The 27,699-nt window shown below is 44.1% G+C and overlaps 3 protein-coding genes across 6 annotated transcripts; 2 read left to right on the forward strand and 1 right to left on the reverse strand.

The window, feature by feature from the left end:
• The first annotated feature begins 84 nt into the window (after nucleotides 1-84).
• Nucleotides 85-5,644, forward strand: LOC133395787 (coiled-coil domain-containing protein 106-like). 2 transcript variants are annotated; one of them, XM_061664979.1, is made up of 8 exons: nucleotides 93-102; nucleotides 213-256; nucleotides 1,410-1,538; nucleotides 1,687-1,878; nucleotides 2,757-2,900; nucleotides 3,195-3,401; nucleotides 3,645-3,805; nucleotides 5,218-5,644. In XM_061664979.1, the coding sequence occupies exons 2-8, from the start codon at nucleotides 217-219 to the stop codon at nucleotides 5,371-5,373; spliced, it is 1,029 nt and encodes a 342-aa protein (XP_061520963.1). In that variant the 5' UTR covers nucleotides 93-102; nucleotides 213-216; the 3' UTR covers nucleotides 5,374-5,644. The 2 variants fall into 2 exon arrangements, with proteins under 2 accessions (XP_061520964.1, XP_061520963.1); XM_061664980.1 differs by lacking the exon at nucleotides 213-256 and having other exon boundaries at nucleotides 85-102.
• Nucleotides 5,645-6,353: 709 nt separating this feature from the next.
• On the reverse strand, nucleotides 6,354-13,903 carry LOC133395786 (gamma-enolase). 2 transcript variants are annotated; one of them, XM_061664977.1, is made up of 13 exons: nucleotides 13,703-13,903; nucleotides 10,928-11,013; nucleotides 10,281-10,376; nucleotides 10,146-10,204; nucleotides 9,985-10,054; nucleotides 9,775-9,908; nucleotides 9,579-9,670; nucleotides 9,334-9,464; nucleotides 9,050-9,247; nucleotides 8,733-8,934; nucleotides 7,911-8,019; nucleotides 7,777-7,835; nucleotides 6,354-6,887 (listed from the first exon to the last, which is right to left on the reverse strand). In XM_061664977.1, the coding sequence occupies exons 2-13, from the start codon at nucleotides 11,010-11,012 to the stop codon at nucleotides 6,818-6,820; spliced, it is 1,305 nt and encodes a 434-aa protein (XP_061520961.1). In that variant the 5' UTR covers nucleotide 11,013; nucleotides 13,703-13,903; the 3' UTR covers nucleotides 6,354-6,817. The 2 variants fall into 2 exon arrangements, with proteins under 2 accessions (XP_061520961.1, XP_061520960.1); XM_061664976.1 differs by having other exon boundaries at nucleotides 10,928-11,016; nucleotides 13,703-13,902.
• A 2,189-nt stretch (nucleotides 13,904-16,092) lies between these two features.
• On the forward strand, nucleotides 16,093-27,037 carry LOC133395482 (cell division control protein 42 homolog). Of its 2 annotated transcripts, XM_061664424.1 has the most exons (7): nucleotides 16,093-16,184; nucleotides 17,047-17,151; nucleotides 17,753-17,825; nucleotides 17,894-18,003; nucleotides 18,081-18,278; nucleotides 18,686-18,806; nucleotides 26,515-27,037. In XM_061664424.1, the coding sequence occupies exons 2-6, from the start codon at nucleotides 17,047-17,049 to the stop codon at nucleotides 18,773-18,775; spliced, it is 576 nt and encodes a 191-aa protein (XP_061520408.1). In that variant the 5' UTR covers nucleotides 16,093-16,184; the 3' UTR covers nucleotides 18,776-18,806; nucleotides 26,515-27,037. The 2 variants fall into 2 exon arrangements, with proteins under 2 accessions (XP_061520408.1, XP_061520407.1); XM_061664423.1 differs by lacking the exon at nucleotides 26,515-27,037 and having other exon boundaries at nucleotides 18,686-19,878.
• The last annotated feature ends 662 nt before the right edge of the window (nucleotides 27,038-27,699 follow it).

Raw genomic sequence — 27,699 nt, forward strand, 5'->3', positions numbered from 1 at the left:
GAACGACGTGCGCGTCCACGACAATTAGCATCCGGGTACTTCGGGTTTTGTGATGGCGCATGCGCGTAAATACGACCACCTGTGCGGGCCTCTTATAATCAGGTAATTGACCACCGGCGCCAGGTTGTATTACAGAAGTATAAACCACGAACTTTCACTCGACTTATTCGTCGAAAACTTGAACATTAAACGAACGTGGTTATTCCCAATAGCAGGATGAATCCGGGAAGCAACTCAGACGATGCCAACACGTCAGGTAATTGCTGACAAAGTGCGATATACGTTTAAGAATGTTTCATGAGCAGTCCACCTATTAGCTTCATAGGAGAGACAAAAATGTCTTCAATGGCTTCTTCTTGATTTTTTTTTCTTCGCTTTTTGAGTCCGAAAATAGCACCACGAATAATTTGTGTTATGACTCTTTAACTGTTTTGTTCGTTGTCCGATACTACGGTCCATCTCAGGTAATAGCCGGTACCAAGTGGAAGTTTTATGCCTGCTATTTGGGTCAGTCTCGGGTGTTAGACAGTACCGGGTGTCTATATGGCTGCTCAATGGGTAATAGACATTATCCGGTTCAACAGTTTGTGTTTGATACTCGGGTCGATCCCAGGTAATAGACAGTGCCATGTGTTTATACTGTTTATCCGCTACCTGGGTCAATCTCAGGTCATAAACGTTACCAACTGAAATACTTTATGTGTCTGCTAGTTGGGTCAATCTCAGGTAACAGACAGTACTTAATATGTGAAATAAAAAAAGAATAAGTTGGTCCAGTTAAAACAAAAACAACCTTGTTCCATTGGAAAGGGCTTGGCAAACCCTTAAAATAACGTCATAATTATTAAGATATCTTGAATAATAAGGAAACTACCTTTTTTTTATCGTTATTTGACACATTGAAAAAAAAAAGGTAGTTGAGGAGCACTTTGTGATATTTCCCAGTTTGGTTGACACAGTGATGATTTTTCTTCAAATTATTTGTCTTATCAAGGCCATTTTTTTTCTCATTAACTGTCCATTGGTGTTTTCCATTTCACTGGAATGGCAATCTGGCACAAAATGGCCGCCGCGTCATCAGCTGTTACAAATGTGGCGTAGACTTCCATTTTAGTTGCATACAGGAAATACCCCTACACGGTCTTATCTTTGTGTATTATCTTCTTTACAAAAATAATATTGTTGCCTTTTGATTGACACTGTCATTTAACAACAAGTTTATAATTACGGTTGTAATGTACAGTGGTGTGCATCTGCACTGTCATACTGAGAGCTGTGTCCTGTTTAGTGTAGCTAAATAAGTTACCCGAAATATTAAAAAAATCTCTGTATGAAGATATGGTGAGGGTGTGTACTTAATGAAGTGTCCTGTTAGTTTAGAATATTGTGTTCTCTTTCATGTGTTATAGCTCACGATATGGCTCCTGCCGCAAGAGGAGGTGGAGGTTTGTACCTGGAGTCTTACGAGGTGTCTTTCCCACTGGAGGAGGGCACGGAGAGGGCGACCTCGTACCACCATGGCCAACCGATAATGGACGGTACGCTACGCCATGTTGCTGACCGGTTTTGTTGACAGAAGTCTTATTACTGCTGCAGAACTCCATCAAACCTGATGTGGTGTAAGCAAGTAACTAAGTAGATTACTTGCATCAAACTTTGATGTTTCATGTGGCTGGCCCCCCGCAGAGGCCAGCATGCAGGATGCGCCCCCCTCGCAGTATAGCCCCTTCATCCTGGTGTCCAACCTGCGGGCGCACCTCTACGTGGCGCTGGAGAAGAACGCCTGGCTGCAGAAGCGCATCGAGGAGCTGGAGGAGGAGCGCAACTTCCTGCGCTGCCAGCTGGACCGCCTCATCGTTGGCGTGCGGGGGCACGAGGGTGAGGTGGGAGGTGGGTGGGGGTGGTTCCCCGCGACACCCGCATCCGTTTATGCATCCATCAAGCCACTTCATTGAATCATTTGCTTTTATTTGTCGTGCACCGCATACACTAACAACACGGCTGCAAACGGAGAGGAGCTGGTTTACAAAGCCACAGTCTGTCTTGACAATGTAGCATTTTGCTCCATACGTTGGAGAGACTGATGACCACAAAACGAAAGACCGCATGAAAAACTTTTCATTTTGTAGTTTTTACTCCACCCACATGCTTTAGACACATTTAAACTTACTAAAAGGCATTTTTAAAGTATTTCTAAGTGCCTGGTCTCACCCTCTCGCCGTCAAGAAATAGGAATGTATAACATGACAAAGTAAAGACTCTCTGGCTCACACGGTTCTGAAATAAGAGACAAAGGGTGCTCGCTTCAAGCTGTTTGTCACTCCCAGTTGACGTTTACTGCACTAATGACATATTAAACAAAAGATCATTCAATATTGTGTATTTAAACACCACAATGTTCGACCAAACCATACAATTTCGTCTAGCAAAAGTCCTCTAGCTTAATGCTAACTTATAATGCAAAGTGCTATAGACAGGCTAACAGGTTAGCATGAATGTTACACTAATTGTAAACTTTCAAACAACTGCTACTTTGCACACCTGGAGCTGCAACACATACAAATAAAACATACAACAACACTCACAAGCATATATTCTCTCTGCAATATGGGAATAACCACTTATTACTAGGCAATGACTTAAGGCAAAACTTGTTTGGAAAAATGTCATTCCTATTTGGGAAAACAAAATCGAAATTTAAATTTTGTGAGGGAAAAACAAAATGTAACCAGCGTCCATGTGCGTTAAATTTCCAGAGTGGTGCGGTGACGCCCATCGCGGCGGTGTGAAGATGCAACCTGCCAGCCCCACTGACCCGCCGTCACCCATGACCACACGCTCCGGAATGACCCTGAAACGCCTGCAAGGACCTCGGCCACGCCACGGGACCGCCATCCCCGGTGAGAAACATGATCACCATCTTTCCATGTACGGTACAGTCGAGCCTCACCCCAAAAAGTTGCAAAAATGGGACGGCCACCAGCAAAATGGTTTCAATTGCTTGTATTAATAGTTTAAACCCTAAATATAGTAGTACCTTTACATACTTCGTTAATCCATTTCAGCCCCCCCCCCCCAAAAAAAAAATTGTAATGTGCTTTTCTTTGAGAAAAATAGCAATTAGTAATATTGTAGGAGTTACATTTGAGGCGTGTGGCTCACTGTATTAATTCATCCTTCTGACCTGACCGCAGTCAAGCAGGAGTTTCACCTGGAGGAGGAAAAGTTCTACACCGACGACGAGTTCCTGCAGGAGCAGGAGGAGGAGGAGGAGGAGGAGGAAGAGGAGGACTCTTCCCTGGAGGCCGGCACCAAGAAGAAGGGGCGAGGGCGAGCCGGGGAGCCCAGGATGAAGAAGATGAGGATCTTCCGCATCACCCACGGCAGGGAGAGGCAGAGAGGTGAGAGGTCACGGGGATGATTCCCAGCCAGCGTTAGTGCGTCTCGAGAAGCGATCCTATTCCACTTCAATTGCTCTGAAAATGATTATTAATTGATAACTAATAATACATCCAGGCCTGGCAGAACAGTTAAATGCTCTTCCAGTAGGTGGCTTGTAGGTTCAAAAGGTCAAACTAAAAATGTTTTCTTTGTGTGTGTGTGTGTGTGTGTGTGTTTGTGTGTGTGTGTGAACTCCTTTGCAGTCAAAGACCCGGATGGCGTTCTGATCCGCTACAAGAAGATCCTGTCCACCTACCAGCGTGTGAGGAGCATGTCCAGAGCTTTCCAGATCCACGGTGTGGACCGCAACACCATGGCCTCCACCTCCCCCATCGCTGAGCTCCTACTGGTGGCGCCGGAGAAGGTCTCACGCTTATTTTGCGTTCTTCGGTGCCGGGCGGGCCGTGCATTTGGTACTTGGGCCTTCAGTAGGGATTTACAATCATAATAATACTACCACCACTATCATGTCATCATAATTACACAAGCCATGAATGCTATACTAAAAGGCAACTGTACTACGTTTATATTTTGGGGCATTTCACAATCAATACTTATCGTATAACATGACGAAAACAAAACATTTCCATAAAAAAAATACATCATACTCACCAGAGATGCTCATTATTAAATGTATTCATGTGTTTTGCTCGTCGAAATTGTCTATAACAAATTTTGCCCCGACAGATCAGAAAGTTAAAATGCTGATGTCATCAAGCGCTACCTGATTGGTTAGGAAAAAAAATGTCACATTGGTTATGTGCAGCTCTTGAAAAAAATAGGTTTCCCCCCCCCCCAAAAAAAAAAAAAAAAAAAAAACGCAGGATCTTTTTGGGGTATTTTGATCATGTTTTGTTTTCTGCAAATAAACAATAATAAAACTAAAATATAAAAGCAAAACTGGAGAAATTGATGGCCTTCGGAAGGTCCTGGGCAGATTAGAGTGACATGGCAACATGTAGAGGCAGAAATCTGATTGGACGAAAAACATCTAACCATCACACACGTACTGGAAGCAACGGAGCCCCCCTGGTGCCAAGGCATGAGAAAAATAAAATTCATTGATAATCTTTACCCTCAATTTCGTAATCCGTTCCCTCAATTTACCAATCTGTACCCTCAGTTTAGCAAATGTCTGGGGCTCCATATACAGTTCAGTTTCAGTTGAAAAAATGGGATGTAGGATATATCGCGACATGACAATTTATTCACAGAATTCACACCAGTAAGAATATAACATCCAAATAGAATTTACTTTACTTGACCGATACAGATGCGTATACAGAGCCCCAGACATTTCGCTAAACTGAGGGTACAGATTACTAAATTGAGGGTACAGATTATCAATGAATTTTATTTTTCTCATACCTTTGCACCAGGGGAGCTCTGTAGGAAGCAGTGCAGCCAAGACGAACAAATAAACTAAATAAATAATAGATCAATAAAATAATAGTCATTGCACTGCCACAAATTACCACTAGATGCCACAAGATGGCGCCAAAGCACTTGGTTTTGTTGTTTGTTTTTTATTCAACAAGCGAATGGCCTAGCTAAATGAAGCGCCACCCCTCACGTCAACATAGTTCCCTTAGCACCAAAAACGACACACGATGGAGCCAAAGCAATATTTTTACATAATAATATATTTGTATTTGTCTGAGCACAAAAACAGCAAACAGATGAGATTAAAAAAATTATCATTTATATCAAAATGTGGAATTTGGGACGCGAATGGGTGGTTGACACGTGCGCACGCGTTACTTTGACTGCATGCAGATGGACGAAGTGGGCGAGTTCGAGGCGCCCAAGGAGAAGCTTCTGGACTACGCCAGGCGCTGCTACAAAATCATGGACGAGCAGACGCATGTCAAAGTTCAGAACATGAAGAAAAGTCACAAGCTGCTGCCCATCTCCTATCGCTTTAGGAATTGATCTCCCGCATTTTTCTGACGCTTCATATTTGACCAGAAGGAAAACATTTGCACTTTGAATGACTTCCAAGTTGACGGAAGCTGCTTTATTATTGTTATTAATATTATTTTGTATTTTGCGCAGATCTTTATCAAAGTTTTCTGTGGACAAATCCTAGATGAATGATAAGAAGTGACCTCATTTAGTTTGAGATGAATATTATTTATGCCTCAAAGTTTTGCACAGTATGTTTGTTTGGAACACAAATTATGTTGTTTGCTGTATTTAAGTTGTTCAGGTAATTATGTTGAAATATTAAAAGGTTATATATTTTTTTGCATCAAGTTAAATGTAATTTGATTGGCTGAATTGAGGAAGGTTCCATTGCTACTCGGGTGACCCGCGTGTTGACCTCTTATGGTAAATGGTCACGTTAGATGTAGTTTTTGTTTTTTTTAATTCAATTTTGAGGCAAAGAAATCATAATTGTTAGACATTTAAATTCTGGCATCACATACTTAACTTTCATTACTGTACAATTGAATATTGGAAATTTGCGTGTTCAAGAGTGGCCAACTAATTAATAACTTTCTGCTAAGACAGTTGGGGAAGTTTTTTTGACGTTAAGACAGTTTAGATGACATCACCCTGCCTTAAAAGACACATTCAAAGTCACGTTAAATTTGCTTCCAAATTAACATCTTCATTGCAAAATTTATATAAACTTGGAATACTTTAAATAACAATTATTCAGTTTAACCTGGAACCAGAAATAAAAAAAGTTGTTTTTAACTTAATTCCCCAAAAATGAAAATGTCTGTTTTTGCATTTGCATGTGTCAAATGTTTACTCCCATATATATTTCAATATTTCTCAGCAGAGTTGCATCGGTAGCTCAATGCAAACGTTAAAAAAATATATATACATTTGCGGGTTTGTGCTTACGTTTCTAGCATGCTAAACATATACTGTAAGGACAAAACATTTACAATCATCAGATGTCAGACTGTAAATTGTTTTTATTTCACACATTTGCTCATGGTTCTTATTGTTCCTTGAGATCTCTTACAGTGAGTCGCGGACCGTCCGGCGACATTCGCGCGCATAGCAAAGTCGTCTATTGGCGACGTCACAGTCACGTGGTGGTGGGAAAGTGAAGATGGAGAAAGGAGGCCAAGAAGGAGAAACAAGGATGAAGATGAGGAGGCGCGCATGTTGGTTTGTCCCGGTCTTGAAGAAGTCTTTGACATTTCTTTTTCAATTACTCTTTTTAAACTACATTAACAGTGCATGTCTGGCTTTTAAACTCCACTTGCAGGTGTGTGTGCACCATCAACCCCTCAGCCCACATCATAAGAGTCCAGTGCATATTTTGTATCCTTTTTTTTTTTTTTTTAAGGTATTGTGTGAGTTTTCTTCCGTACATGGCTCAGCGTGTGCGTGTGCGCGGGCGTGCGTGTGAGTTTCACAGGACGCTGGGGTTCCTAAAGTTGTGTCCTGCAAAGCGGGCCTGGTCTCCCAGCTCTTCCTCGATCCTGCAGACAAGGAGATAGCATGAGCCAAGGAGTAAATTGCATTCTGGGAGTTTGGAGTGCTGGAGTACTGATGACACTAAGGGCCTCTTCCGATTATAGGAACTTTCCTAGCCTAGCGAGATGGCCTGGAAGCATTAATTGAATATAGCCTACTACAGATTGAATAAATTTTAATCCATAGCAGGTGGTTTGGATAGAGGAAAGTCAGAAAGAGCCACTGCTGCTCTTTCAGTGGTTTATTTAAACAAATGCTTTGAAAATACTGTAAACAAAACACACTTTGCACACCTGCTGGTACGCTGCAGTGGCTGATGTTACAACCAGGAAATAGCCGGCCAATCGTACGTCCTCATAAGTCAACCTCCGCGTCACTCAACAAAGCAAACCCGGCTTTAAAGGCGCACACACATTTACATTCTGAGTTATTACGGGGACGAATGTGTTGACGGCAACCTCCAGGGGACAAAAGTAATATCTGCACCTCGTATGCATATACTGTATTATTTCTTGGTGATGAAGAGTATGCATGAAAGTTAAAGATATATAAATACCATAAATACTTGGTTGCTGCCTCCAACGATTATTAAGACAACGTATGTTTTCTATTTATAAAGGTTGTCACAAGGGAGCCCCCCCATAAAAAGGCCCAAAAGTGACGCAAGGCAATCCTGGGATCGGAGAGACTGCTGGACAACATGCCGTCCGTAAATCATGTGATGTGGATTTAGCCAAAGGCAGCAGTGCGGTGACTTTTTAAAAACTGTTCAGACTTTCGCTACAGTTTAGGCCTCTTCCGCACCCTTCCTCATCTTCCTCAACCTCCTCTTCCTCAACCTGCCTCCACTTGCCTGCCGCAAAGGATTGTGGGTCTGCAGGTGTGGTCACTGACCTCATGAGCTGGTTGTACTTGGCCAGCCTTTCGGACCTGCAGGGGGCGCCGGTCTTAATCTGCGACACACAAATCAAGATGAAGCTTCGTGTGTGTGTGTGTGTGTGTGTGTGTGTGTGTGTGTGTGTGTATACCTGTCCAGTGCACAGTCCGACCACCAGGTCTGCGATGAACGTGTCCTCGGTCTCCCCGGAGCGATGGCTGACCATGACGCCCCAGCCGTTGGCCTGAGCCAGTTTGCACCTGCAGGGGGCGACACTCGCGTGAACGGAAGTGGGCCCAAACGGACAGGAAGTGAGTGACAGCATCTTGGTTGTTTCGTTGTCATGGTGACTGTCAGTCAGGTAGCAGACAGCATCTTGGGTTTGTTTAGAGGATGTTCTAGTTCATGTTTTGCCCTGTAGCGGGTGTGAAATGACGCAAAGTAATAATAATAATAATTTGAAACTTTAAACCTACTTTGAAATCCCTGGCTTGGAACCCTAATTTGAACCCTAACGTTGATTTAGAACCCTAACAATAACCTTAAAACCTTAGCTTTGTCTTGAAGCCCTAATTTGAATTCGCAGTCCCAATGTTGAAAAAGCAACCCCTTGCTTGGAACCAGAACTCTGGTTTGAAACCCGAACTTTAAATCCTTACCCTAATTTAAAACCCTAACTAGAAACTCAAACCCTGGTTTTAAATCCTAAATTTACTTTAAAGCCCTAATTAGAAACCCTAACTTGGTTTAAAACTCTAATATAAAACATTAACCGTGGAGTGAAACCACAATTTTATACCTGAAGACAGGTTTGAAACCCTAACTGTTTGCAACCCATTTGAAACTCTAATTTTAGATTAAAGCCCTAATTTTAAATCCTAACCCTAATTGGAAACCCAATTCCTGGTTTGAGACGGTCCCTTTAGATTTTAGTTTTTACGTGGCTGTTTTTGTTGTTTTCGTGGTTGCGTACGCTTGTATGGCCTCGGTGACGGAGCCGATCTGGTTGACTTTGAGCAGCAGGCAGTTGCAGGCGCGTTCCTCGGCCGCCTTCTCGATCCGCTTGGGATTGGTCACCGTCAGGTCGTCGCCCACCACCTGGATGCCCACCCGGGCCGTCAGACGGGACCAGGCCTCCCAGTCGTCCTGGTCGAACGGGTCCTCGATAGACACCACTGGCGTAGGAGAGAAGGTGGAGACGCGTCACACGAGGGGTGGGTGTATGTGTGTGTGGGGGTGGGGGGTTACCCGGAGTCCCTGGGAATATCCGTCGGGGTTAGGGCGACCCACCCGGGTAGTTGTTGACGAAGCCCTGGTAGATGTCGGCCAGTTCTTCAGCGCCGATGTGGCGCTCAGCGTCCGGCGGGGACTTGAAGTCCAGGTCGTACTTTCCCTCGCGGTGGAACTCGGAGGCGGCCACATCCATGCCCACCACCACCTTGTCCGTGAAGCCCGCCTTCTCGATGGCCGTCTGGAGCAGGTCCAGAGCTGGCGGGACCACAAAGACGGCGGAAAATATTGTCGTGATCGTCATGGACGGCATCGATGTTGACGTCGACGTCGTCCCTCCTCACCCTCGCTGTTCTCCAGGATGTTGGGCGCGAATCCTCCCTCGTCGCCCACGTTGGTGGCGTCCTGCCCGTACTTCTGCTGGATGACGCCCTTCAGCGTGTGGTACAGCTCGGCGCCTATCCTCAACGCCTCCCTCGGGAGGAGGGGGAACAAAACACGGGATCACCGTCAACACAACAGCTGGAGAGGAACCCACCTTGGAAACCCGAACCCCTGCCTTGAAAGTTTGTAGACTTAACCGTCTTACTTGAAGGATTCTGCGCCCACGGGAAGCACCATGAACTCCTGCATGGCCAGTTTGTTTCCGGCGTGGGAGCCTCCGTTGATCACGTTGAACGCCTGCACACGACGAGGGGCGTGGTCAAAGCAGGTGAGGAAGAGGAGGAAAGGGAAGTGAAACGCTGATGATGGTGATGCTGACGATGATGATGATGAAGACTCACGGGCACCGGCAAGACCATTTCCGTGTTTCCCGCCAAGTCTGCGATGTGTCTATAGAGGGGGACGTCCTTGTGGGCGGCGCCTGCCTTGCAGACGGCCAATGACACGCCCAGGATGGCGTTGGCCCCGAACTGAGCTGCGAGCCAATGACGCGGCAGCAAGTCATTTGATGTCACATCCTGCGTCGCATTACTTCTTTCTTTCCGACTTACATTTGTTTTCTGTGCCGTCCATCTCGATCATCACGTTGTCCAGCTGCTCTTGTTCCACCACGCTGATGCCCTGCGCGCGCACACACACACACACACACACACGGACACAAATACATTAAACACTCCAAACAAACGCCGTAAACATTCACTGCAATACTCACAGAGGCTATAAGCGCAGGACCCAGCGTGTCGTTGATGTGTCCGACGGCCTTCAAGACGCCTGAAGAAGACAAAAAAAACTAAGAATGTCTCCAGGCTGCCCCCTGTTGGTAGCGTAGTGAAGTGCACGCAATAACCTTTTCCCTTGTATCTGCTCTTGTCGCCGTCTCGCAGCTCCAAGGCCTCGTAGATGCCCGTCGACGCGCCGCTGGGCACCGCCGCTCGAAACACACCTGCAACAACATGGCAAAATGGCAGCCCGCCCCAACAAATATTAATAAGTATGTTGTATTACGAAAAAATTAGATGTTTCTTCGATCAGTCACTTTATGAATCAATCTGGCAGTTGAAGGACAATGTCAGTTGGTTTAAGATGGTTTGCCAACCGCCAGTAAAATATGGACAAGAAGAAGGACATTACATTAGGTACAGGACAGATTAATTGCATTTCCATTCATTTCAATGGGTAAAGACGATTTTAAATAAGAGCAAGGTCAAATTAACTTTGTATCTCAAAGCACCTCTGTGTATGCTTGTGAGTGCTGCGTTTGTATGTGTTTCTGCTCTGTTTGTGTTTAAGTAGCAGTTTTTGAAGTGTTTAGAATTACATTAACATCAATGTTACGTTCCTTTAGCCTGTCTACGGTGTTTCGCATTATATGTTAGCATTAAGCTAGCGGATTTGCCTTACAAGAAATTATATGGTTTGGTTGAACATTTTGGTGTTTAAACATGCAATGTTTAACTCTTTGTTTTATTCCAGTTTTCCAGTGGACGGGCGCACCTTTGTCGGTGCGGAGGTCCACCTCCACGGTGGGATTCCCTCGGGAGTCCAGGATCTCCCTGGCGACGATGCTGACAATCGACATCCTGCTGAAGACACACGGTAAGAGACACGCTTCCTTTCAGCTCGGTTGTTTGTTTGTTTGTTTGTGGCCGCACATGTGTTACATGACTCAACACACACCAAAGTCACAACATTCACACACGCACTCACACACACACACACTTGTGGACATTATGTCAACATCACTTCCTGTGGGGATCTTTCAATTTGGGGGTGCTGAATTTTTTCCCTCCCTTAAAAAACACAATTGGGGGGCGCCAGCGAAGTGGCCGACTTTCAGTCGAGGGAGGGCATGGCCACCCCTGGCCATCATCTAGCTCCGCCCCTGTATATAAACAAACAGTGGACTGATGGCAAGCCAATGTCAGGGCCTTATAAAAATAAATACCGGATTACCTTAAAATGCCATAAATAACCGCAAAACACTACTTTGTTCTAAATGAAGCACCTCAACTCAGTTCAATGTCGTTCCTTGGCACAAAAATGCAATAAGATGGCACCAAAGCACTACTTGACCTGAGTACAGAACAGTGAATAAGTGACATAATAAATACATCTACTGTGTGTGTGTGTGTGTGTGTGTGTGTGTGTGTGTTTTTCCCTCCCCTGCGCCTCATTATTATTCCAGGCACGCGCCGCTGCAACGTGAGGTGCTAAAGTGTCTTCTGGTGATGTGCAGTGGGACACTAGATGGACGTTCGGCGGTTGGTGACGTGAACGAGAGTGTGAGCGTCACACTCGGCTCATCCGCCTTGGACCCCCCACACACAATCTCCATGGGGGGTGCTGTGTGCGTGTGTGCGTCTTTTTTTATGTGCTTTTATCTTCCCGGGAGCTGTTTTACTTGAGGCCCCGCCCTGCAGCACTGCAGCGTTTTGCTCCTTCTGAGCATGAAGAAGAAGAACGCCACGTCCACGTCGTCTTACTGTGTGCAGATAGCAACATTCAATTTGTTTTTTTTTAAAAAAAGGAAAAGGATCAGATAGAAGTGGTTAAAAAAAAAAAAAAAAAGGTTAGAATATAGATGTAAAATATATTCAATACAGTGAACCATCTCATATTTGTAGTTTGGCCTTTGCAAAAATCAAATAGCTGTTTTTGGTCAAATCCAACAAAAGTATTATTTTGCCACCATCTTGTGGCATCTTGGTGCCAAGGAACTATGTTGAAGTGAGATAAGGAGATTCATTTAGAAAAAGAAAGTCCAAACTTTAACTCCACGTGTGTTACAGTGAAAGCTGTTTGAAGGTTTAGAATTACCATAACATTGATGCTAACTTCCATTTTGCCCATCTAATGGAATTTCACATGATGTGCTACAGGCCTGCTGCTGTCAAATATTTTTCAAATTGATTATTCCATTGAATAATTAATAAAAACTCATTGGAATTTTTTTTTCCATTTACTGTTTGTTAACAGGAATTTGGACAATTTTGAGGTTAGACGATGGCTCTATTGGTCGATGAATTTGATAATCGATTAACTGTTGCGGCGCAAATAAGTTAGCATTAAGCTAGCATGTTGTCACTAGACGAAAGGATATGGTTTGATCGAACACTTTGTTGCAGGTCTCTCTTTTGTTTTATGCGTATGAATACTTTAAGAAGTGTGTGGTAATAAGTGGGCCGGGGGCCTCGAGTTTGTGAAGTGTCCCCTGAGGCCGCTCCTATTTGTCGGCTTTAATGCGCTCAAGCATCTCTTCCCTTCCCGTCGCTCGTCTCTCCTGTTGTTGCGCGCGTTGCCGTGTGTTACGTAAGCCCGCGTGGAGGGAGGGAGGGCCCTGAACGCATCACGCCACACCTTCCTTCCACAGACTGCAGTGCTCACCAGAGAAAGCACAGCGGAGACAGCGGATACGGTGCTGCAATGCATCCTGGGTAAATCAACACTAGACTGATTATTTTTTTAGAATGTATTTTTCCTTCATTGAGCATGCGCGACACACACGTCAAGCGAATGGAGAGAGGGTGTCGTTTTAATCTGTACAACCGGGCACGCGCACAATAAGGAAGGCGCATCAAGACAAACATAGTCGATAGAGAGATGGAGGAGAAAATTGAGTGATAAATAATTAAATAGGCCAGTGTGGATACAGAAGACCTGCAACTCACACACACACACACACACACCCACACACACCTGAGTGCATTCTAACGTGAATGCGCCGGGGCTCGGACACAAATACACACGACAGTACCTCTGACACGCACACTCGTACGCGAACGCATAGACAACATTTTCTGTTCAATCTACGAACGTGTGTGAAAGAAAATAAACACACGTACGTGCATAAACACACGCTCGGCAACGGAGAAACATAAGCCCAAACATTTTGCCCAAAGTCCCTCACACATCGTGTCAACACAGACAAAATGCACATCCATGACACGCACACACATGTAACACAATACTGCATGAACACAAGCACGCACACAATGTATTACCATAGCCAATATGCATTATTACACACACACATTGTGCACATTCATTTAACACAGACATACACCTACACACACACACAACAATGCACATCCACTTCACACACACACACGCACGCACACACACACGATGCATATTAAACACACACACACATAACACCCACGATGCACATCCACCTCACGCACACACACACACACAGGCTGCACATTAATCACACACACATTCACAGACACACACGCAGCGCACAAATAAAGATGTCGACGCCGTCGTTACCTGCTGTGTGCGTCGTGCGTGACTTGGCGAGAGGCTGAGATGCTTCTGGAGCACCACAAGCACCCAGAGAGGAAAGCAAGGGGGTGGGGGGGGAGTAGGATAAAGGGGGGGGGGGGGTCCTGTGATGATGGGAGGGCTGATTCGGAAGAGGAAGGAGGAGGATTGGATGGAGAGTGTGATGATGGCAAGATACAGCTGAGATGCAGAGGAAGTAAAAATAGACCAGGGGAGGAGAGGGGAGGGGGCCCCTTTGGGGTGTACTCCGCAGTGGGGTCCTCTCCATTTGTGTTACGTAATAATCCATCCTCCAGCAGATATGGTGAACTCCGTCCATGGGAAACAATACAAGCACGAATCGAGGTGATGCTGCTAAAACTACCGCTAACTAAATGCTTTCAGTGTGTGCGTGTGTGTGTGCGTGTGTGTGTGTGTGGACCATCCCTTTCAAACTCAACATAAAAAGCTGAGAATTCCATGATGCGTATTTAAATCAACAACATAGCTTTGCCTATGGTAAATCCGTGTTCGCTTAATGCTAACAAACCATTCCAAACACCGCTGGTAGGCTAACGAGCAGCATTTGGTGTTGCGGCGTTACAACCCTTTAAACCACAGATATTTGAACACAAATGGTGGCGCAACACATGTGGACAGATAATAGCACAATACTCACAGGCATGTATTCTTTATCCTGTGCGAAGAACAACTCATATTACTGCGGCTTACTGAGCAATTGTGACCGTCTCCGTATATATCCGTATGTCTGCATTATAGTGCCCCCGGGTGGCCAAGGCATGCACGCCAGCGTAAGCTAATGTTAAGTGAAACATCGCAAAGCGTGCGTATTCGAAACTTCGCGTTGGTGTGTGATGTTGTGTGTTCACGCACGTGCGCGCACACACGCACGGGCGCGCTGCTGCTGCAGTAACCTGCTTGCTCTAAAAACAGGCCGATGAGGAAGTTTTCGTCGACTGGAGGCTGACAGTGATCCACAGTGACAGGCTACGTGGAGGTATGTGTGAGTGCGAGCGCGCGTGTGTGGGCACGTGTGAGCGCGCGTGTCGGTCTCGCGCGTCTAATGGGATTATTGCTGCGAGAGGAGCAGCGCGACGTCCTCCCCGGATTGGCCGCGGCCCAGCGGCCGATTGAGACGCGCACACGGCAGGGAGGAGGCGAGGTCGGGGGTCGGCGTGGGGAATCTGTGGGGTGAGACCCCAAGTGAATCAAATTGAGCGTCAAAGTGACGGGAAAAAAAAAAAGGAGGACATCATCACTACTTGTAAAAAGAAAAAAAAGACTCAGGTACAAGTAGAAGTATTGATTCAACTTCCTATGTGAAAGACTGCAATGTACCAAAGTACAGAAGTTAAAAGCATTTTTGACAGTCATTTTAATAAATGACAGTAAAAACGTTTTCCACAAGATTCAACTAAACGCAATCAAACAGTGTTCCCATCGTAGGCCACCTCTATAAAATGAGTCCATTTTTACTTTCTATTATATAAATGACAGCATACACTCAAAATCCCGTGATATGGACAATTATTATTATTATTAACTGAAGAGAGTGCACAAAATGAGCTGTCCGATATTTGTCTCCCTCTAGTGGTCACGGACGATATCGCTTGCTGGTGATCACCTTTGAACCACTTACTGGTAATAAAGGGATATGAGGAATGTGCTAGTCATACTGATATAGTTTGCAATTGTTTACATTTTGCCACCTGACTACAAATAAATGAAACGGCAAAAGTAAAAAACATTCGCAGAAATGAATCAGCTTGTCAATCAAGGCATATATCATTTAAATAAACTTAAATGATTATTGTTATTATTATTATTATTATTTATTTATTTTTTTTTGAGTCTGCACTTTTTCTGACTTCCTGACTCCGCGTGGGCTCGGAAGCTGTCTCCGGAAAGCACTCGAACGCAGCACGATACTTTCCGTGTCCGGAGGGACTGTAGGAATTTTCGCGGTTTCACCGATTTGGTGACCGGCAGTCCTCGTTTTTAGGACACAATCGACTAATTAAGGCATTTTGTCCACGGAAAAGCAATAAGTGCTGCTAACGAAATACTATGTGTGTTTCAGTGTGTAATTGTCTACATTTTACTCACGCTTTTTAAGCTATTACATTACAACACCGGTATAAATAAGTCGAAACGACAATTGTTTGCATTGGTTTCTGTGAAAATTAAAATCAGTTTAATTAAATGAATCGACTTGTCAATCAAAGGGATAGCGTTTTAAAAACAGGGTCCGGTTCACTTATTTGATGAAGTACAAACAAGTCCGGCGCTACGTAAACGCAACACATGTCACATTTCCTGATTTCCGCGCTGGGTCGGAAGCTGTTTACGGAAAGCACTCGAACGCAGCACGACTGTTTTCAGTGTTCCAGCGGTTGAGAGGAGTCGAAGTCGTCGATGTAAATTGTCGCTTTTAAGGACACAATCTACTCATTAAGTTGCTCAGAAAGTAAGTGTGGGCGAGTTGAATCGCGAACCAAACTGTTACTAGTTGAACAGCTAAAGGCAACTTGTCACCTCTGCTAGCTTGTCAAAACGTGTTTACATGTTGACGCGTCGCTCGTTCAAAGAAAACAAAAGTCACAAAACACTAAAGTGTCAATATTGTGTTAAAGTATTTTCTCTTTAAGGTTTGGAAACACTTTTATTTTTTATTTTTTAATTGTTGTTGTGGGTGTGGACGAGGCGGATGTGACTCACCTAGCGAGCCTAACATCTTTAAGTGTAATTACTTTGTTACCTATAAATGACATTTGATTTTGTTACACAACGCTATACGTGTATGTCTTTGTAGTCGAGCAGTATGATTTTTCTTTTCCTCATATATTGATATTTTATGTGATATATATATTTATTATTACTTTTTATTTGTATTTTTTTTTTTTTTTTTTTTCCCCCCAAACAATGTGTGCTCCTGTATGTCAAACGTTGGAGCAACAACTGCTGCTGCTGACCAAAATGCCGAGCTCGTCACGAAGATCATAATAATGAGCTAATTATGGCCAAACAAAGGCAGCCAATGACAAGCAGCGTTCCATTGCTGTTAACACTTTATTGGCAAATGTGAGAGTGGACTCTCACTCCTTGTGCTCACTTGGTCATCGTCATTTGTTTAGTTTTTAATATTGCGCGGTTCGCCCGTGTTGTTCAAACCGTCTCAACTTCAAGTCTCGTCTTCCGTATTTCAATACTTCAATTAAATCCACAGCAACTCTGAAAGCATTCGCGTGCCTTTTCTACACCAATGTATTTTTGTAGTTGCTATTCACTACCATTCATTTGAGATGTGATTGATCTTTTCTCCCACTCAGATGCAGACCATCAAATGTGTGGTGGTGGGCGACGGCGCCGTGGGGAAGACGTGCCTCCTCATCTCCTACACCACCAACAAGTTCCCGTCGGAATACGTCCCCACGGTCGGACACAACGCCGTCTTTCTTTCTTTTTTTTTGGTCACAGGGTTTTTCCTGGCTCAAGTTGAAGGCAGTGGTGTTGCCGGTGTGATCGTTAGCACAGGTGCGAGAAATCGCACGTGCTCGGCCCCGAAACGAAACTCCACAAAGTTGTCCGACACATTTGTAGTGGGAAAGACAATTGGTCATTTGTGGTGGAAAAGTATGACTTTTTTTTCCCCCCTCAAAAATATAAATTCATCAAACTTTTCACCTTTCAAATATTTGAATCAAAAAAGACTTTTTTTAAAATGTGTTTTGTCTTTAAAAGTATTTTTAAAAATGAATTGAAAAATCCGACTTTCTTTTATTTTTTTTCGAAGATACACGTTTTATCTTGAAAAATAAAACTTTTTTCCCCACTTAGATTTTTTTTTTCTGTGAAAAAGACTCCCTGTTTTAGATTTATTTATTTCCCCCCCCCGCCCTGAATTTTTTTGGGACTTTTTCAAACTACTAAGTGACTCTCCTTTTTGTCGGTAGCCCCAAGCAACGCTGCTGCCTCCACATTCGACGTTGACCCTGTAGTCGCCTCACACATGACGTCATTCTCCTCTGTGCGCAGGTGTTCGACAACTACGCCGTGACGGTGATGATCGGCGGCGAGCCGTACACTTTGGGACTCTTCGACACTGCGGGTAGGACGACGGCATTTTTGAACGGCGGTCGCGCCGCGCTTTGTTGACGGCCGCGTCTCCCCCCGCAGGCCAGGAGGACTACGACAGGCTGCGACCGCTCAGCTACCCTCAGACCGACGTCTTCCTCGTCTGCTTCTCCGTGGTGTCGCCTTCTTCCTTTGAGAACGTCCGCGAGAAGGTTCGGATCGCGAACACCGCGATTTTAGCGAACGTCTCTCCGATACAAAATTGAAGAGTGAGCCTTTCTCGTCACAGTGGGTGCCGGAGATCTCCCACCACTGCCCGCGGACGCCGTTCCTGCTGGTGGGGACTCAAGTGGACCTGAGGGACGACGGCACCACCCTGGAGAAGCTGGCCAAGAACAAGCAGCGAGCGCTGACCGTCGAGATGGGCGACAAACTGTCGCGGGAGCTCAAGTCCGTCAAATACGTCGAGTGTTCGGCGCTCACGCAGGTTGGTCGTCAGTTCACATTTTAGTCAGATTTTATGGAAAAAGCAAATCGTCACCTTTCTGAAATAACGTATTAACGCATTATCACCCCAGTATTAACTTGCACAAGCAAAAAGTACTGAAACATTCAATAGTTGGACATTTCAAATGTACTCGTGGTCAAATTAAGTTCACCCGTAAAGGTCATCGTGCATTTAAACCACAAAAACATGGCACGATTGTCAAGGAAGAAGCAGATGAGCACAAAGAGAGGAAATGGGTGAAAATGAAGGAGATAATGTTGATAGTTTGAGATTTTGAGGCAATGATCAATCGTCCCAGAGTGCATTTGTGCATTTCTACCGCCGCCCCCCAAAAAAGGAGAGTTTTGTTGAGACTGCGTTTAATGCCGTCGTGTGTTCTTGCTCAGAGAGGCCTGAAGAACGTGTTCGACGAGGCCATCCTGGCGGCCCTGGAGCCTCCCGAGGTGAAACCCAAGCGGCGCTGCGTCCTGCTCTAAGACGCCGCTCGGCCCGGACGGAGGCGGCCAGGTGAACGTGGGTGGGGGCGGCGGGTTCTCGGGGGGACGGGGGGGGGTTCTTTGAATGGACGCGACACACGAGGAGGCGGCTTTGTTGTTGCCAACTGGGAAAACATTTGAAGGAAACCTTGGCGGTCATGGAGACCTGCCTCAAAAAACTAAAACCACACTTAACACTTTGCAAAGTCACTCATCTTGCCGTCTTTTGGCTTTTGTTCACCTTTTCAACTCCAGAATCTTCCGTGGTTCCAACGTGATAGTGATGTGAACGCAAACAAAATTTGGATCAAAGCTTTTAAGAGAAAACTTTCAGTGCACTTTACTGAATTGCAATGAGGCACGTTTGCAATAACCTATCATTGTTATGTTTTAAATCTGTGTTTCCCAACCTTTATTGAGCCAAGGCACATTAAAAAACAAAACAAAAAAATCACGGCACACCACCAAGCACTGTTTTGCCTGTCACTATATGTCACTGGCTTACGTAAATGAGCAAACGTACATTATTTGAAACAAATAAAAAATTGGGAGCAATTAAGCGAAAATCTGGTTAGTTGTTCACAGCGCAGTAGTTGGGGATCACGTCTCACAATCAGCATGCTATCCACAAAAAGATGAATTTTCTTTTGCCGTGTCTACATGAACATTGTGTGTGTGGACGACTTTTGGGGGCGCAAAAAACAAAGTGCAATTTATCGGGGGTTCACTGTATTCATCCCTAGTGCAATCTTTTGTGCAATACCATTTAAATACCTAGTGAGGAGGAGCTAACCTTGAGCCAGTAGACCTTTTGAATCATGGGTGCTGTAGAAAATAAATTGTATTAACGTACAATACATACAGATATGTATTTTTTTTTGTCATACAATGACAGAAATTTGATCAGTTTCTCAGATTGGAATCCTTTTTTTTTTTTTTTTTTTGAAATTGTAAAGCCGGTTAGAAGTGTTCTTGTAATTCATAATATATCTCTTGTGTTGATTATTCTCTTTTGACTTTGTGACCGTTATGTGCCAACTTGGACGCAAACAAGCTTCTTCAACAGTGTTTCAGCTCCTGGAAAATAAATTAGAAAAAAAACACTTGACTCTTACTCTTTCACATTTCTTCTTACAAAGGCGATCGACACATTGGTTTTCACTTTTTGTTAAGTTTTATCTCTGCACATAAGCGGCAAGGCTAAAAACCAACATTGAATGCCCGTGACCTTCAATTCTTCAGGCAGCACTGCATTAAAAACCAGTATCGTTGTGTATAGGATATTGCCACGTGGGCTCAGGAAGACTTCAGTAAGTGACCATTTTCAGTTAACGCAGTTGGTCGCTACAGCTACAACTGCAAGTTAAAACTCTACTATGCAAAGCGAAAGCCATATATCAACAACACCCATAAAGGCCACCGGCTTCTCTCTGCCTGAGATCATCTGAGATGGACTGACGCAAAGTGGAAAAGTGTGTTGCGGTCTGACGAGTCCACATCCTCAGATTGTTTTTGGAAGTTCACGGATGCCGTGTCCTCCAGGCTAAAGAGGAAAATAGCCATCCGGATTGTTATCAGCGCAAAGTTCAAAAGCCAGCATCTGTGATGGTAAGGGGGTGTGTTAGTGGGTAACTTGCACATCTGTGAAGGCACCATTAATGCTGAAAGGTACATAAAGGTTTTGGAGCAACATATGCTGCCATCCAAGCAAAGTGTTTTTCAGGGGTGTCCCTGGTTATTCGGCAAGACAATGCCAAGCCACATTCTGCACGTGTCACAACCGCGTGCCTTGGTAGAAAAAGTGTGCGAATGCTGGACCTGTCTCCCATTGAAAATGTGTGCAGGCGCATTATGAAGTGCAAAATACGACAACTGAGACACCGGACTGTTGAGCAATTGAAGTTGCACATCAAGCATGAATGCGAAACAATTCCACCTACAAAACTTCGACAATTAGTCTCCTCAGTTCCCAAACGCTTATTGAGTGTTGTTAATCGGAAAAATGATGTAACACAGTGGTGAACATGCCCCTGTCCCAGCTTTTTTTTTTTTCCATGTTGCAGGCATCAAATTCAAAATAAGTGAATATTTGCAACAACAACAAAACGAAGTTTACCAGTTTAAGCGTTAAATACTTTGTAGTATATTCAATTGAATATAGGTTGAAAAGGATTTGCAAATCCTTGTATTCTGTTTTTATACAACGTACCATCTTCATTAGGATTGCAGTTAGTATAATGAGAAATATTTGAGGGTGAAAAGAGGAAGTGATTAATGCAGTACCATACAGTGGACTCCAGGGGGCGGGGCTTCCCCGTGTTTGAGCGCGTACAGTATGCAAATGAGCCGGCTTCATTTTGATTGGCAGTCTAAAATGGATACCGGGCCATTGTCCACGCCGCTTCCTGCTTCCCATCATGCATCACTTCCCCTTTTTGTCCCCCCCCCCCCCCCCCCCATCCTCCTCCCAAAAAAAAACATTAATTTCGACTTTTCAGCACATACTGGTGTGTACAACTACAGTATTGGTTGAAAGATGATGTCTGACCTGATTAAGGTAGATTTAGAATGTTCAAAAGGATTAGGAATGGTTTCCAATTGCAACGTGACAAGTGGCTGACATCTTTGTGGAATTTTCTTAAAATATAGACAAAACTCCTTTAAGTAAATTCACAAAAAAAAAGAATTGACTAAAGTACATAACCTATTATAGTTTTCGGCTCTTATTAGCTTATTTGTGGATATTTTTAACTGAAACTTGTCAGCCAATCGGAGAAGGGCTTCCCCGAGTAGCAGACGAAACCAAATGGTCGAGGAGATACGTTGAGAAATAATCAAGTTGAACAGTTTTAACCTAATATGAAGGCCTTTTTGACCAGATTTTCGATAGTCGATATTAAGACAAAAAACTCTCTCCGCAACTCATCATCTGATTTTCAAAATTATTGCTGCTTTGTAGTCAGGTTGAAGTGGCCATTCCAACCAAACGCGGCCAGAAATCTTGTCATAGTGCTAACACAAAACCTCCAGGCCTCCACTGTAAAGCAAGAAATAAATGTCAAGAAAAGCCTACTCGAACATCTGAACTTTATTTGGGGTTAATCAGAGGCACTTTAAATGGTGGCAGTCGTGTGCTGACTCACTTTTAGTTTGAACTTGTAAGGGGGTGTGCACACTTGTGCAACTTCATTTTCTTAGTTAAACTTACGTCCCATCGTGAAAAGTTTTAATTTTTTTAGTTGTACATTTATGTTGGAATTCTTTTTTTAAATTTTTATTTATTTATTTTTTATAAATTGATTGATCTTGGTCTCATTTTGACGTAATCACAAAAATCTGGTGTGTAGACTTTTTATATCCAACGTATAAGACAGGAAAGTTTCGATTTCAGCTCATGTGATTGGTCGACGATTGGAATGTAACCTTTGTTGTGCGTGTGGGTGCGTTTATGCGAGCGTGTTTGTGTGTCACCAGATGAGTCAACTTGGGTTTATGTGGCGGCCATCTTGTCTGGCTGCTCATTCAGCCTGTGACACTTTTCCACTTTGGCGCCTCCTCGCTGGTGAACATTATGGGATGTCCGCCTGACCTCATTATAATCACGTTGCCATGGGTGACCAGTTTAAAGGAGGCGGGTGGGTGGGTGGGGGGTTGTATGTGGGGGGGGGGGGGGCAGTTGAGTGTTGCATCATGGGACAGAAACCTGACCTCGCATGATTTTTTATTTTTTTTAACTCGTCTTTAAGGGCGTACGCGCGCGCACACATGCTGAATGTAAATAATTGTGTGTAATTTGTGTAGTTGGACACATTGTGTGCGGCAATGTCACACAAAACGGCACTTGTGTGTCGACAAAACCACACACACAATCATCTTTGTGTGTGCTAGTGGTGGTGTGCGCGTGCGTAGTTAAGTCATGTTTTATCTTCTGTTCCTTCATTAGTGTGTGTCTGTGTGTGGTTTTAGTCATGTTTTTAGATTGTGTTCCCTCTGCTGTAGTGTGTGTGCGTCTTGTGTGTGTGTAGTTTTAGTCCTTTTTTCAGTTGTGTGTTTTCGTGCATGTGTGTGTGTGGTTTTAGTCATGTTAAGTTGTGTTCCTTCAGTAGTGTGTGTATGCCTTGTGGTTGTGTAGTTGTGTGTATGTGATTTTACATTGTGGCTCTGGTTGTGCGTGCGTGTGTGTGAGTGGTTTAGTGCATATTTCTACATTGTACTCCCTCGGTAGTGTGTGTGTGCCTTGCGGTTGTATTGTTGTGTGTCTCTGGATGTGTAATCGTGACTGCATTGTGCCTGTTGGCCTGTCATTTGTGTTGTTGTACACCGTTTGCGCGACAGTGTCGTACAAAATGGCACCTGTGTGTCGACAAAACCCGTTAGTGTGTGACAAGGAGTTGAATGAAGTGAATGCATACATTTGTGTGTTTGTGTCTGTGCATGTGTATGATGTTGTGTTTATGTGCATCTGTAATTCTGTAATCTCTCAACTGTGTGTGTTGTACATGTGTGTGGTTTTAGTTGTGTTTTTACTGTACATTGTGTTCCATCGGTTGTGTGTGTGTGTGTGTGTGTGTGCGCGCCTTGTGATCGTGTAGTTGTGTGTGTCTGGATGTGTACTCATGGTTGCATTGTGTCTGTTAGCCTGTAATTTGCGCACTGTATATGCATGTGTGTGTTCACATACACGTGCACGAACGCACACACGGTCATGTGTGACATAAGTGGTTGCCATGCATACTGGGTGACTGACTATTATGGGTTGTTCTTTGTTTTGTCACGACGTGCCCTGCTATGGAATGGGAGGGGGGAGGGGAACTGAGTGTGCGTGCGGGTGTAAAGGTGGAGGGATATGGGGGGGGGTTGTGTGTTTTTATGTCTGCATGTGTTCTGTAGTTGGGGGTGGGGGGGGGTCACAAGGGTCGGGGGGGTTCAAGCATTTGCGTGTCGAGCAGGAGATTGGTCGATGGTGTGCGCGTGTGTGTGAGCTGCGCGAATGTGCATGAGGAAGTGAAGAGGAGGTATGAAATGGCGCCGTGCATGTACGTGCGCATCTCCTTGTCATGTAAAAACATCGTCTTGTGCACGCCAGCAGTCGCAGCTTGCTGGATGATTTTACAATTTTTCTTTCCCATACCCCGACTCATATGGTTTCGCTATTGCTTTAATGTGAACTATACTAAAATTCACATACATGGACTATTTAGGACTTTCAGGCTCACTACGGACACTTTCATGGAAACGTGTTGTCGTCTTCTACACGTCAGTAGCTGCAATTGTTTTGTCTATTTTCCGATTTTTCACTTTTGCTTTAATGCAAACTATATCAGAAACACACATTAACTATTTAGCTGTTTTACATTCGCCAATGTTTTTTTTTTTGTTTATGTGTAAGCGTCATCATCTCCACTTAAATAGCTACAATTTTATGGTCATTATTTTTTTGGTTGTTTATTTTGTTTTATGTTGACGTAGTTTTAATGTGAACTATTTTGGACTATTTCACTTTTCCATGTTCACTACTGACATTTTGATGTTAAAGCATAGTCTACATGTGAACAGTCCCAACTTTGTTGTCAATTTCACAATTTATCCTTCACATTGACACATTAGTCCCACTATTGCTTTAATGTAACTATTTCAACAGCCAAATTGTTGTAAATTTTATGATTTATCACTGTCAAACTATTTCAGAATTCCGTGTGGACTATTTCACTGTTCCCTGGTCAGTGCTGACATTTTTATGTAAAACCGTTGAGTACATGTCAACAGCCTTTGACGTTTTCTGTCACTTTTACAATTTTTTTACGATTGCTTTAATGCAAACTCTTTCAGAATTACGTATGGGCTATTTGATGTTCACTACTGACATTTATATGTAGAAGGGCAGTCTCCTCCATTTGAACAGATGAACCTTTTGTCAATGTTAGGATTATTCTTTCGTGTTGAGAACTTTTAATATTGCTTTATTGGGGACTATTTCAGAATATAAGTGGACGGTTTCACAGTTTCACGTTCACTACTGACATAAAACTGTTGTCTTCTACACGTCAACAGCCAGAACGTCTTCGGCAATTATAGGATTTTTTTGTTTTGTTTTCAGTACTGCTTTAATGCAAACTATTTCGCTGTTTCATGTTCACTACTGACGTTTTAACATAAAAGCATAGTTTTCTACATGTGAACAGTGGCAACTTTTTTTTCAAAATTTACGACTATTTCGTGCTGACATCTTGGTTTCAATATTGCTTTAATGTGAACTATTTCAGTAATAGACGTGGACTATTTTACAGTTTCACGTTCACTATTATTGATAATTTCCATGTGCAGGCTTCATCTTTGACGTGAACAGTCACGCCTTTTTTTCATCGATTTTCCCATTTTCCTTTCACGTTAGACCAACTGGACCACTTTGACTCTCACAGCGAAGACGGCGAGTCGTGTCGATAGCGTTGGTGGGCGAACGCAAGAGAGCGAGAGCGAGAGAGAGAGAGAGAGGGAGGGAGAGAGAGAAAGGGCTTGTGGGTATTTTCAGCCTTTCAAGTGGCTCCGCAGTTGCACTTGAGGAACCTTAAAGAGAGGAAATGATGATGGCGGGCGGGGGGGTGGGGGGGGGAATTAGTGATTATTATGGAGTGGCAGGCCAAGCAGGGAAGGAGGGGCGAGTGGGGGGGGTGCATATTATGGGATGTCTGCATTCTAAGGTGGGGGAGGGGCAGATGCCTTTTTTTTGTGCCCGCGACCAGCCCCCCCCCCCCTACCACCCCCCCAACACCACGACCACCACCTACACAATGCGAGCATCAGAGAAATATGAACAATCAAATGTGCTGCGAGGAGATGTGAATGTAGCGAGCTGAGCCCACTGTGGAGCTGCAAAGACTGCTGGGAAAAGACAAAGTAGCAAGTACAAAAAACAAATCCAAGTCTTTCTTCACGATTCATCGATTATCAAAATAGTTGTCGATTTGTGGATTAATTGTCGCATCTGTAGTCACAGGTGACCTGAGCCCATCCCAGCTAATGAAGCTAACATGCTAACGCTCTTGAATCACCTGAATATTTGTTGCATTCATTTTACATTTTTTTCCCTAAAATTGGTTAATCGAAGTGCATTGTTCATTACATGCATTTATTATTCATCTCATTAAATAATTTGTGAATTGATTTTTTTTGTAAGTAATATGAAATTATTAGTAAAATGAACATATTTACATATACATTTAACAAATTTGTATCCATTTTAAAATATGTAAAAACTTAAATTATACATAATATAGTAAAATTCCAAAATACCTTATGTTGATCGTAAACCAGACCACCACTTGACCTTACCTTTCACACCTGATTTTTGGTTCCTACCAGACCCCCCCACCCCCCCAGTCATCGCAGGAGTATTATGGGATGCACTTTGACTTACATTGTAATCTGACCCTGTCTGTCTGTACCTCCCCATCTCCATGGTGACCAGCGGCACAGGAGTGCTATTATGGTCTGTAACCCCCCTTCTGACCCCAAAATTCTTTTCTAGTAGGCCTCAGAAATGTTATCATTATGCAACACACACTTTTGCACAAGGTGCTGCGCGCATTTGTATGTATGTGTGTGGGGGTGGTGGTCTTCTCAAGACATGCAAAGGGTTTCTATGACAACTGCCCCTACTATCCTTCTGATTGGAGATTATGTGATGTTGCCCCCCCCCCCCCCCCCCCAAAAAAAAGTACACATGAACACTGTGTCCACAGGAAGGAGATAGCTGGGGGAGGGGCAGCCGTGCCAACCCGAGAAAGGAGCGAGAAGAAAGAAGACAAGTTGGGCCTGACGGACAAAGGAAAGTCCGCCAGGATTCAGCTGAAGATGTTGGGACTGCGTGATGATGATGAAGCATCTGCGCTCGTCTTCGTCGACGCAACGTTTGGTCGCCAACGACGTCACAAAGCCACGATGTCGCACAGACGTTTGGTCAGAAGACACCGGAAAGACCGTTGTCATGACGCTCCGTCTGTATGTGTTTCCGCTGCGTCTTTGTCAAAGTAGCAGTTGTTTGAAGGTTTACAATTACTGTAACATATGTGCTCATTTCCGTTAGCCCGTCTATGGTGTTTCATATTATATGTTACCGTTAAGATAGCGGACGTTGGTTTTAAAGTAAAGTTTAAATATTACAGTAAACTTCAAAATAAACTTCAACAAAAGTTAAAACTTCAAAACAACCACATTTTACAGTAAACCTTACCTGTGAGTCACAAATAAACAGCTTGAAGCATGCACGCTTCGCCTCTTATTTAGAGAACTGTGTGAGCGATATTTTTCATTTCCTGAAAGTGATGTTAAACGACAGTCTCCCATCTCTTGCCTGAACAAGGATTAAGGAATACTTTTAAAAAGTATCTTTCAATATGTTCGTGCATGTTGTAATACCTTTAGAGAGTTCACCGTAGTGAAAATTATATAGAGTCCAGTAATTACCTGTAGGGATTACAAGATGGTGGATGACCAGCGGCGCACAGCAGGGGCACGCGTCCTCGTTAGCAGGGCCACGCGTCCTCGTTAGCCGATGAGCACACGCGTGTCTTTTTTGGCCGCAACACGCCAACACGTCTGCTTTCCGCCGCTTGCTCGGCAGCTGAATGTTCTCGCACAGTCAATGGTGGGGTGGGGGGTGGGTAAGCGTATAGGAGCCAGACACTTTTCCCACCATTGACTGCCAGTAGGGAGTGCGCACGTGACATTTCACGCTGACACCGTCACAAGATTGCCCCCCTGCTCCTTAGGTTGGCCTCAGCTAGGCGTCTACCGCACGCGTGATACGGAGTCATGCGTGTGAAGAAACAGTAAACAGTATATACAGTCGATGGACGGATGATGCAAACTCCACAAGCGAAGCCAAGATTCAAACCCTGAACCTCAGAACTACAAGGCAGACATGC

Source organism: Phycodurus eques, chromosome 20 (genome assembly GCF_024500275.1).
Source record: "Phycodurus eques isolate BA_2022a chromosome 20, UOR_Pequ_1.1, whole genome shotgun sequence".
Classification (NCBI taxonomy): Eukaryota; Metazoa; Chordata; class Actinopteri; order Syngnathiformes; family Syngnathidae; genus Phycodurus; species Phycodurus eques.

Bases quoted from the DNA above. Each gene is read 5' to 3' on its own strand.
- LOC133395482 (XM_061664424.1), top strand. From the start codon at position 17,047: ATGCAGACCATCAAATGTGTGGTGGTGGGCGACGGCGCCGTGGGGAAG. The intron at 17,826-17,893 runs GTAGGACGACGG...CTCCCCCCGCAG, and splicing joins GGGACTCTTCGACACTGCGG to GCCAGGAGGACTACGACAGG. The intron at 18,279-18,685 runs GTTGGTCGTCAG...GTTCTTGCTCAG, and splicing joins AGTGTTCGGCGCTCACGCAG to AGAGGCCTGAAGAACGTGTT.
- LOC133395787 (XM_061664979.1), top strand. From the start codon at position 217: ATGAATCCGGGAAGCAACTCAGACGATGCCAACACGTCAG. The intron at 257-1,409 runs GTAATTGCTGAC...CATGTGTTATAG, and splicing joins AGACGATGCCAACACGTCAG to CTCACGATATGGCTCCTGCC. The intron at 1,879-2,756 runs GTGAGGTGGGAG...TTAAATTTCCAG, and splicing joins TGGCGTGCGGGGGCACGAGG to AGTGGTGCGGTGACGCCCAT.
- LOC133395786 (XM_061664977.1), bottom strand. From the start codon at position 11,012: ATGTCGATTGTCAGCATCGTCGCCAGGGAGATCCTGGACTCCCGAGGG. The intron at 10,055-10,145 runs GTGAGTATTGCA...GTGCGCGCGCAG, and splicing joins GTCCTGCGCTTATAGCCTCT to GGCATCAGCGTGGTGGAACA. The intron at 8,935-9,049 runs GTGGGTCGCCCT...CTCCTACGCCAG, and splicing joins CTTCGTCAACAACTACCCGG to TGGTGTCTATCGAGGACCCG.